This window comes from Gossypium arboreum, chromosome 11 (genome assembly GCF_025698485.1).
Source record: "Gossypium arboreum isolate Shixiya-1 chromosome 11, ASM2569848v2, whole genome shotgun sequence".
Classification (NCBI taxonomy): Eukaryota; Viridiplantae; Streptophyta; class Magnoliopsida; order Malvales; family Malvaceae; genus Gossypium; species Gossypium arboreum.
This window is the reverse complement of record NC_069080.1, coordinates 32,548,587-32,560,601: the sequence shown is the minus strand read 5'-3', so window position 1 is coordinate 32,560,601 and position 12,015 is coordinate 32,548,587. Positions and strand designations below refer to the sequence as shown.

General features: G+C 32.9%; 1 protein-coding gene across 3 annotated transcripts; it reads right to left on the bottom strand.

The window, feature by feature from the left end:
* Positions 1–4,681: 4,681 nt before the first annotated feature.
* Positions 4,682–11,763, bottom strand: LOC108464546 (B3 domain-containing protein Os01g0234100-like). Of its 3 annotated transcripts, none has more exons than XM_017764899.2 (7): positions 11,453–11,763; positions 11,138–11,227; positions 10,698–10,729; positions 10,448–10,607; positions 9,355–9,561; positions 5,736–5,826; positions 4,682–5,639 (listed from the first exon to the last, which is right to left on the bottom strand). In XM_017764899.2, exons 1-7 carry the CDS (start codon positions 11,594–11,596, stop codon positions 4,885–4,887), a joined length of 1,479 nt encoding a protein of 492 aa, XP_017620388.1. In that variant the 5' UTR covers positions 11,597–11,763; the 3' UTR covers positions 4,682–4,884. The 3 variants fall into 3 exon arrangements, with proteins under 3 accessions (XP_017620388.1, XP_052877970.1, XP_052877971.1); XM_053022010.1 differs by having other exon boundaries at positions 5,745–5,826; XM_053022011.1 differs by lacking the exons at positions 10,448–10,607; positions 10,698–10,729.
* Positions 11,764–12,015: the final 252 nt, after the last annotated feature.

Sequence of the window (12,015 nt, the reverse complement as noted above, 5' to 3'; positions counted from 1 at the left end):
AATAAGTGTGCCCCTATTGCGAGTAATACACTAAACCCTAAAAAAAGGAGATTAGTAAGAATAAATAAAATAAAATCATATCTATAACCTACAAATTTCCTAATTATTCATTTAAAAGTGCAAAAATTAAAATTAATCTAGAAATATTACCTCCCCGGTAACGACGCCAACAACTTGACCGCCTCCGGATGTACCAACATCCAGAGTGTGAATACTGTAATAAAATTTAGAACAAAAAGGCAATACCCGCAAGTATACAAGTCGAGCTATAATATATTTTTACAAATAAGTAGGTAGGTACTCCGAGGAAAGTAACTAAGGGAGGCGAGCACTAAATCAATTCTAACCTAAATACTAACAGATCTAAGTAGTACTTTGAATAAATTATAGTATGAAAACATTAAAGAAAGGTTTTTAAAGCTTTTAGAATAATAAAATAACATAAAATAAATAAAATTTAGGAGATAGAAGAAAAGAGTAAATCAAATCTCGATTATGGGTAATTAGCTCGCTTCTGTAGTCCCCATCAACTATTGCTTCAACTTCCTCGTCAATCTACTAGTCGCTACCCTAGTAGAATCTTTCGATCTTCCACTAACATTACGAGTTAGAAAGAACTACTTATCTTCCGACCTCACAGTCCAGATTGGCTTGGGGTGAAGGTGTTCACGAATGGGCAATGCCAATTTTGGGTTAATTCCCACCTTGATGACTTACCAGGGTTGTCAAGCCTAGGGTTTGTTTCACATTCTTTCTTTCCCAAATAGTTGATCCATTGAGTAACCCTATAAAACAATTAATAGATCATACCTCTACTCACTAATCCCCCATAGAGGGATTAGTTCCTCATGGCTTTCATAGACAAATATGAAATCGATATAAAGAGAAAGCATGTTAATTAAATCAACAAGATAAATTAAATAAAAGAGCCTGATTATATTGAAATTAAGCACGAATCCATAGAGTTTGAATGCTTCCACAATTTAGATCTCTTGAAATCAACAAGAACAATCAAAAGAAATCTAAAACCTAAGAATGAAAGAAAACTAAACTAAATTAATTAAACTAAATTTTACAGAGAGAATCTAGGTTAAAGGAATAATGTCTATAACATGTGCCAAAAGTGCCTATTTATAGACTTTGGGTGGCTGTCGTCCTTAACCCTAGTTTAGATGATGTCCTTGAGCTTAAAGTTTGATTGTGTAGACCAAAATGCCCCCGTTTCGTATTTAATTTCTGTCACAGAGTAGTTTTCACGACACACTAGGACCTGTATCTCAACATAGCAATCAGTATATTCCTGTTCAGCTATCTTCAGGGGTATGTCGCGACACCATCAGTCTATGTCGCAACATCGAAGGAAGACTTGAGCTTTCTCTATTTTGTTCCCTATGTTGCGACATCAGTCATCCCGTGTTGTGACATAGCGACCAGTATCAGTTTAATATGCCTTCTAAAAGTCTCATGCACACTCACAAAGTGCGTTAGCTCACCTTAGGCCTCATTCAACCCCTAAGATCAATAAAAGACTCAATTTGCACATTTTATTGAATATAATAAAACTAAGAAAACTTAACTAAAACATAACGAAAATGCTTGTATTCAAGCTCCCTAAATGTGAAAACTAGTTTAATCTGCTACACCGAATTACAGCAGATCTCCAATCCATGAATCATAACCATATGGTCTTTCATTTCTTTTCATATCGTGACTTGCCAATATAGTTAGCAAAATTGTTGTCATACCAGAGGCATTCACATAACATTCACTTACCCAGATAGGTTCACATGTTTGACCATCTTATACTATTCTTACATCAGAACTTATTTGCATACTTACTAGTCATCACACTTTGCCACAGAATTTTCATACATATCAACATAGCACATAACTCATCCTTACTATACTCATACTCTTACCATTTATTGCAAATATCTTCATTCCGTACATATAGTCATATATATATATATATCTACTTGAATCGTACACATAGTAGAGTCAAAGTCAAGACTCACCTCCACTCACTTACGGTAACTTGAAGCTCTAGACCCAATCATCCATTATGAAACAACAACAACCACTGCTTACAAAACATAAAAACACCATTAAAAGCTTATTCGTAAACAACTTACCATCATTTCAAGCACTTACAACCCTCATGCAAAGCCTTATACTTACATCTTACTGTTCATACACTCCTTACAGACTTACTCTTTCAGAATTTAACATGCAGAGTTGTAATACTTACCTAAAGTTGGAATAACCACTAGTTAAACTAAGAATCTATGTTTCCAGCACAAGGAAGAAGAAATGAAATCAGTTCCAAAAAAGAATCAGAGAGTAAAATTTAGAATCCAAAAGAAACTCCTCTCAGAACCCTTATTTCATATATATAATCCAATATCCCTTACAGACATTCAGCAAGTGTCACTTAAATTCAAAGCTTGTCTCTCTTATTAGCCTCTAGACTCCAAAAGAAACATAAATAAAAATCTTGCATAATAAATATTAAGACAGTCAATTTAGTTGGTTCCTAACCAAGCACTCAACAACCCAACGAGAACAACGCTAAGACAAATTGGGCGTATTATACATTTGGCGATAAATCATATTGTAATATGTCTTTTTGTCCAGCTAAAACCTTTACTCTTTGGCTAATTAGAAAAATAAAAATTTCACTTAATTACTAGACATATACTACACACCTTCGAGTATACACCAAAAGAAACAAATGGGCGAATTACAACCCGCCAAACATAGGTTCTTTCACTTCTATACGCCTTCTCCTTAAACCCGTCTAAAATGGGGTGTGACAAATATGTTTATGGGTGTGCTAATTATGTAGATCATATTTAGTTCATTAATGAATATCATATCACTTAGGAAACAAATTTAGAATATTGAATCAGATCGGATCACCCTATCTAGTCCCTTAGATCGTGGATATTGGATTGAATTGGAATATTGTACTCTTAGCTGCCAAGAATTCATGCTTATGTTGCTTGTTATTATTAAATCATATTAAACTTATCTTATTGTTGTTTTGGTGAGATTATGATAGATCTTATTATGTTAGAAAGTTTGAAAATATTCCATATAATTGAAAGATTTGTATAGGTTATTGTACTGGGAGATTAAACACTTAATCTATTCTTGTGAGGAATTTTATTTTATGAGTTCATGTTGATAGTAAAATATTTTGTGTTATGATTTTATTTGTTGAATTCAAATGGGTGAATTTATTGGTGAGAATATCATTCTTCAAGGTACGAAGGTGAGGAAATTATCATGGGTGTGTGATAGATTAGGATCACTTGTTGTAAGTGTTGAAGATAGTAAATATTTTCCACTGAGCTAGACTTCGCAGACATAGGGAAATCAAAATGTGTAAACAAACCTTTTGTCTCCTATTTGTTTACTATTTCATGCAGTGCTTGAAGGAGTGCCATATCTCAGCTACTATTTTAAAGCTTCAATTTTCATATTCATTCTTAATCCATTTCTCTTTTTGACAAGTTACTTTTAAAGAATTTCTGGGTAGAAAACCTTTAGGGTAATGGTATTATCTTACTAAGTTAAAAGATAGAGATTGTGTAAAAATTATACTTAGTTGAGGAAAGTTAAGGTAATGAAAGTAGACAATTAAGGCCAAACTACTAAACTTCTTTTGTTATTGTTTTGTGTTTTCATTTTCTTCAATTTTTAAACACCAAGTCATCCTCTCTTGGTGTAATTTGAGTTCAACGCATTATGTCATTGGTATTTAAAACTAACTTTTAAATTAACCTAATATAAGTTATTCACTTATTTTAAATCCTAACTTTTTTAATTATAAAATATTTATATTTATTATGCATTTTATATATAAAATATAAATATAAATATAAAATCTCAAAAATTACATGTTTGGTTAATCGATATTAAGTTATTTATTGAATTTGGTATCACGCGTAAAGTGACACCAACTCGGTTACTATAAATATAAAATCTCAAAAAATTACATGTTTGGTTAACTGATATTAAGTTATTTATTGAATTTGGTATCACGCGTAAAGTGACACCAATTCGGTTACTATTTAACCCTTTCATATTTAAAATAAATTGTTCTTATGAGGATAGTTTTGTATTTTTATATTTTTAAGAAAACCAACAAAAATTACATATTTTAAAATAAGTTTTGTTTTGAAATTTTAACACATTTTAATATTATTACTCAAATTGTTTCACCCATGTAGCCATCTCGAAATTGATGAGAAAATTATCTATAATTCAATTGTTAATTAAATCTTTTAAAATTGAATTTTGAATTTTGAATTTTCTTTAATCAACATGATAAAATTTTAATCTTCTAATAACATGTTAAATAATACTTTTAACATGATAAATAATACTAATTAGAAAGCAATTAGAGTGCAATTAATATGATTAATCATTTACCTATTTAAAATGATTTTCTTTCACAGTTTAAACTAAATTTATTTGTTTTAATTTCTTAAAATTGTATACATATATTATTATTATCTTCAAACCATATATTTTATATTTTATATTTCATTGTTTGTTTTTAAAAGTGCAATTTAAAACTTCCGCATGCCAACCTCGAGCACCATCTCAGAATAGTTTGCTTTACCTGATGATCATATTTCTCCCATTAACAATGAAACAAAATGAAGACAAGCAATTAGCCCTCATGCAAATGAGAGAAAAAGAGCAGAAATATCATTCCTCCAATGTCACAGAATCATCCAAGAAAAGTACAAATAATAATGAAACTGCCTAGTAATACAAACTGGGGTTGTCATCTTGCTACCGTCGGAGATTATGAATACATAACGGGCAAAGAAAATAACTGGGATATAAACCCTTGGTATTTTTAAGGACATTTCACCATGGAGCCTTAACTTCTTTCTCAAACCTGAATTCATTTGTTTCTGCTTTAGATTGCAAACTCTCGATTTCAAATCCAAAGGTTTTACTTGCATCCTTCAGCTCCGTGAGTTTTGCTTCAAGGTTTCTTATCTCATTCTCTGTCTGATCTCGTTCTGCTTTAGCTTCAAAATACCTCCTTGTCTCAGCAGCACCTTCTGATTCAAATGCAAGGTTTACAAGCCGGTGAAGACGAGTTCGTAAGAAACCAACATTCATGCCCAACAACTCAAAGGCTTTCAAGGTCCTGTCCCAACTATCAAATTCATCTCGAGAAGTTGTGAGCTTGCAAGTTCTTATAGCATCAGCAATATTGACAGTTTCGGAAATAATTCCAACTTTAAATTTAAAACTTATACCCTGGATAATATTTTCATGAAGAAAAGCATTTTGACTACAGCATAGCTGGTAGTATTTACTGCGAATGTCTTCCGAGAGCTCGGGATCTATAACCAAGCCATCGACCAATATGTTCTCGAAACTTGTTATGTCTTTGAATTGAATTGCAGACACAGTTCGCTTGAAACCTTCCAAAACTTCTGAACCAACTTCTTCACTATCATTTTCAGATTGCTCTGCTGGCTGCCCAACGTTACAAGACAATCTTTGTAGGCCAGACCTCTTGTTCTTCTTCCTAACAGAAGCTAGTGGAAGAGATTTTGGACGTTTCCTCTTTGTACTTTTAGAGACCGTTGGACCAGTTTCTGCATCATCTATTATTTTTTCCCCAGAAATTCAGTTATAATGCAAAACTTCTGACATGCAAGCATGATAATTAAGAGACCTAACAAAGACACCAAACAACTTGCCTGCATCACTTTGTTTTGTATAAGCATCCAAATTTAGGAGGCCAAGAGCCCCATCCAATTCATTTAAATCATTTGCCCTTATTATGTATATCTACAAAAATAAGATGATACATGTTAGAGATAGAGAGTAATTACTAATGTAAATAACTGGACTTTCACAAAAATATATGCATTTAAAACAAATAAAAGATAATCTCCCTTCAAATAGAGGAAGAAACCTAATGCATTGCATCCTCTTATGTTAATGCAGTCTTAGGTTCTACGATATACTGATGGGGCCAGGTTAGAAACATTGCTAAGCAGTCATTTTGTTTTGCTGATATAATGATTGGGAATAAACATAATGAACTCTGCACTAGTTCTCTATCATCCATGTAGTTCTTATGGAAACTTTTAGGCTTCACTTGAAAGAGAGAAAAAAAAAATTGAAGGGATAGAAAATTGTAAGAGTAGAAAAAGAAAAAGATGAAAGTTAATAATTTTTCTTTCCACTGACGTGCTTGGTAGGAAGGAATAGGATGGAAAAATTGAAAGAAAAAGAAATTTTCTTTCCATTCGTCGCTTGGTAGAGTATAAAAATAAGAGAAAGAAAATGAAACCTTAGAAAAATGCATAAATTTTAACTAGCATAAATTCACCTCTCATTTTCTCTCCTCTTATCATTCCAATTTGGAATGATTTGTTTTGATGCATTAAGGTGGAAAATAGTCATCTCTTTTGTTTTCTTTCCTCTCACTTTTCTTTCCCACCATACACATTCAAAATTTATTTTCTTTCCACCTTTACATTCCCTCCCACTTTTTCACTCAACCAAGTGCACCCTTAAAGCTCTGGCATAGTTAGCTGGAACTAAGTATATTGTCTCTCTCCATTCCTCCTACAAATCAAGCGAACTTAAAAAACAACATATGCAAGTCTTTGGAGAGTGATATATCGGCTTGCTCAAGTACTACAGACCAATCTTAATAAAACAGTATATCCTGTATAGTTAGATATCTAAAACCCCTGACATTGTTTTTCACCTACTTAGCCCTTCAATGTGTGACCTCATAATAGGGCAAATACATTTTCAGAATCTTTAACATTCAGGTTTCATACGTTGGCCCCAACTATATCTCAAAGAATAGGGTTTCATAATAAAAATTAAGGTTCTTAACATCTCTGCTAACAAACCTCACCATGCATTTGAAAAGTTATATGGTTGTCAGTTAAACATAAGCCTACCGTGTTCCAGACAACAATTTACCAAACACTAACTATGTCAACTTGGATTTAAAATATATAAAATCTTCAATTGGTGCAACGATCAGTGAGCTTTTGTTCTCCATCTGATGGTTATCAGCTCCTACAAAACTAGTTAGAGGCAAAATCCCACCTGATCAGAACCAGTATTCTTTAGCAAGTTTAGCTATGGAAATACCAGAAATAATTAGAACTATTAAGAAGATCCTTTCTTATCTGAATGTTGTCCCAGAATTCAATACCTTCCGGGCTTGGTAAATCACTAAAAGAGATCTTAGTGAGAAAGGGAGGGAAAGCGACCTCATCACTTCAAGACCATCAACGATAAAAGTTAAAAATCACAACAGTAAAGGTAGTCTTTGGGAGTAAAATTACTCAACCAACTTCCTGGTGTCCAAAACTATTTTGCTGAACAAGATTTTCACTAGCATTGTTTCTAATTGCAGGTGGATTTGGGGGCAGCAAAAATTCGGGAATCATCTATTTTTACAATACAAATGCAATAGGTATGTAATATACTTGGTTATAAGTGTAAAAAGACTAAAGCAGCCACTACCTTGAGAAATTAACAACATTTCATAGCATCACAGTGACCTTAAGGTGAACAATCCTTGAGTTGTATGGACAAGTTAATTTTTAAAAGGTTGAAAGGTAAAAGAAACCCTTAATAAAAAAATAAAAAAAAATCAATTAAGCCCTTATAAAAAAACGCACCCAATTATTCCTCAATGACAAAAACCAATTGGCCGCTTCGTTAACAAAAACCATCATTGACCGGTAACTGTCAATGTGGCAGACCAAAGCATTGAGAAGATGATATGCGGCATGCAATGTCAATAAAAACTTCAAAGAAATATAAAAATATTCTAACTCATTAATAAAAATACACATCTATAATGAATTTAACAAATGGACATCCGAGTTCATCTGAATATGGACACATTTGTCCAAGTTCGTTCTGGACAAACATAAAACTATAAATAATATAAATAATTACTATATAATTCAAAAATTATATATATACACATGTAGGTGATGAATATGGCTTCAATAGCTGTAGAATAAAACAATAACTGATAATATAGATATTTGCTAAAAATGGTAGAAAAACTTTCATAATTTTTACTCTTTAGCCTTTAGCCTAATATTTATTATATCACAATCATGATAAAAGAAATATATTCGTAAATTAGAGTTCAAATAGGGAAAAAGTTTTACCATCATATTTCTGTCTGTATATATAGGGTAAGTTTTTTCACCATATTTCGGCAGATATACATGATCACCTATTGTTTTATCTACGACTGATGGAATTCATCACCTATTGTTTTATCATTTTTTACAGTCTTGTGTTCAGCCAAAATGAAACTGAACAAATAAGTGTCTAAACTCAAATAAACTAGGACGTCCATATCTCTAAATTCATTATGGATGTCTATTTTTAATTAATTTTTAAATATATTTTAGAAATTTTTTATTTCTTTTTTTATTTTTCCTGATATGGAAAGCCACATGTCCAATTCTCATGGCTTTCATCTACCACATCAATGACCGTGATCAAATTGATCATCGAAGGTCTCTATTAATGGAAGGGGTTAGTTAATTTTCTTGAGTCACCGAGGACTCAATTAAGCATTACTTTTTCATCAGGAATTAATCATTTTCTGATTTTCTTTATTAAGGATTTTTTTTTTTTTTTACCCTTTAACCTTTTTTAAAACAAAAATATAGTTATACAAGACAGCAGCATAAAAGTAGAACTTATCTTTCCTCAACTTTAACAACATAAGGCATTTGCACTTGAGCTTCATAGGCTTAATACATGCATGATCATGTTAAACCTTTATTAATTATCAAGAGATGGAGATCAAACAAAATTCAGTAGACATTGATCCATGCTATTAAGGGCTGTATATATATGACCTATGAAGCTCCTATGCTAAACTTTCTACAAAAGCCAACATGAAACATACAGGGCAAGGAGTACAATCCTGAACTAGATAGCATCTGCACCTTTGTTTCTCTATCCATATTTTTCTTCCATTGCGTTTTCCGGTTTGTCCTTCCAAAAACCATCCAAGCATGTATTTTACCAGCTTTTTTTAATCACTATTAATGTTATAACGAATACTGTTATAGAAGATCATATATTAGGTTGGAGGATCAGATCCCAGAATCAGACCCCTCACTCATAGTTGATGCCCATCCAATGTTGGGACATGGAGAAATACGGCACACCTGGAACTGTCCTCCTAATATTAAATTCTAATGACAAGGCAGAACTATCAACAGATATATAATCACATATTGCACGTAAGCAATATAAACCTCAAACTCTAGAAGTTGAAAGCCAAGAAGAATAGCTATTGAACATCACCTTGAACTTGGTTGGCTCAACTAACTGGAAGACCAAAACATCCCCTTCAAGCAAATTATGGGCACTACAAAACTGTCTCCAACCTGCACTCAATCCCGTTTTATCAGCATAGTATTTTACATGAAATTGGTTCCCACTCTCGTCTTCCAAAGTGATTGTAGTATCTTTCCTAGGTAAATGTGTTTTACAGAACATCCCCGGAAGCCCCTGTCAAAAGAAAAAAGAAATGATCACATATACACCTCAAAGAGTTCATTATTACAAGTTAATCAAGGGCTAGACTTCAAAAAACAGAGCTACATTTGTGCGGTGGGATTAAGTGTGACACAAACAGGTACTGTGGTTTGCCTTGGTCTTAGTTGCAACTGCTATGTTGGCCCTATGCCCACTAACAGCACCCTCTTCCTCCTCCACCATCTTCATAAGCTTAACCTTGCCTACAATTATTTGAATTGGTACCCAATAGCATCTTAGTTTGGTCAGTTTACCATGTTGACCCATATAAATATCTCTCAATCAAAACTTTCAGGTAAAATTCCATTAACAATCTATCAACTTTCTAAACTATCGACCCTTGGTCTATCCTATAATGACTGATATCTGAAGGGCATCTCTTTGGAAAATGTCATGAGAAACTTGACACAACTAAGACACCTATCAAATGAGAGCACAAGGTGTCTTACTTGTTTCAACTTTCCCACAACATTTTTAGTAACATCCCCTTCAAAGATCAAACCATCATCATAGGATAGATCAAGGGATAATAGTTTAGAAAGGTGAGAGACTACTAATGGAATTGAACCTGAAATTTTTTAACGAAAGATGTTTAGATGGGTCAACACAGTAAACTGACCAAACTGGTATCCTATTAGGGACCAATTGAAATCACTGAAAGCAAGGTTAAGCTCGTGGAGATGGTAGAGCAGGAAGGGGGTGCCGCTGGAGGGGATTGGGCCAACAAAGCAGCTGCGACTAAGATTAAGGCCAACCACATCCCTGTTTCGTTATCAGGCTTAGCCCCATCCCATAAACCTCAAAAAAAAAAAAGTAATATAATTATACAAGGTGAATTATAGCATTTAACGGAGCTAACCATCCAAAAACAGCTTCCGACATGTGATCTAACCAAAGATTTTGCAAAGCTGGGAAATTCAGGTTCTAGGTTAGATTGAATTTCCTCTGCACAAATCATAGCTGGAGACTTAATCTCAGCTATGCATCTTCCATCACCTACGTCCTTATTTTTCATAGAGCTTCATTAAAAAAAAGGTAAACATCATCAGACAATCCAAAGGCAGTAAAACAGCATACGCAGATTCCATTCTTTTGGATAGTTCACTGACCCTCTTTTCTTCTCCCCACAATCTGACACTGCCTGTCCGGAAATTTATTTGTTAGTGCTAATTAATCTGAGATAAAAGACAAACAATTCTTGCTGGAAGTTTGAAATTAGAAATTCTTTGTTCTAATCCATTCCATACGGCAACCAGTTTGACCATGGAAAATAAGTTTACCTCTGTCTCCTTGCTCATAAGTTGCCAATTTTGTTTAATTTATTGCATTATTCTACTATGTGTTTACTTTTGACTCTTTCAAAACAATCTTTGGAATTGAGAAAGGAAAAAAAAAAAAAAGCAATCATTCAAATATTGTTTCTCTGCAATGATTTTGGAACTTTGAGACTACAGTTGAGTCATTAGGTCATAAATATTTCTATAATAGCCGTAGAAAAATATTTAACAAATTTAAACAAAAAAAAAAAGAGTAAGAAAAAAGGTTTTACAGGTTTAATTATGGTCTCGGATTGGCACTTCTTTCGCTTCTGTTTTCTCTCAGTTAACGCATTAGCCTTCTTACTAATTTCCTTCTTTTCCTGCAAAAATAAAATATAATGCAATGAATATAATTATCAATCAAGCAAAGACACTACGAACCTTCTAAAGATCTTTTTTGAAGAAAATAAAAACTACAGCAACAAGTACGAGATCTAACATATTTTCTTTCAGACTCTTTAGTTTCTATCGTTTTGTTTCAAAATCCAGCTAAACAAACTGAAAGCAAGAAGTAAAGAAAGAAGAAGAGAGAGAGAGAGAGAGACCGAAGAAGAAGGGTTGAGCGTAGGAGTGTGAGTTGAGAGAGCGAGGATGAAGTCTTCTTCACCAGCAGATTTAAGTCTCCGACCAGCAAATGACATCGTTCTTTGCGGTATCTCTTCAGCTTCCTTCTTCACCCTTCGATCCATAACCGGCAATTTGGTTATAAGCAAGCAGGGACCCCGAAGAAGAAGCAGATGCTCACTGTTTCCCTCCCTCGCGAGTGCAAGGGCTTTTCTGTTTTGTTCTTTTTTTTTCGCTTACTTTCTAAAATGATAGTTTCGAAAATTTTAAGTTGAAGCATTGATTAAAGGGGTAAAAATGAAAAAAATTTCAAATTTCATTTTCTCCGACTTGATTTAATTAAATAATTTGACTTTTCGAGTTAATCTCAATTTTACCATTCCAATGATTCAAATAATAGAAGAATGTAAATATGTTCTCTATCAAACAAATTAATCATTTTCTCAATAAAATTATTAAAAAATAAAAATTCTAAAGTATATAAATAAAATTATAAATATTTAAAAAATCTAAATAATATATAAACAAAATTAAAATAATAATT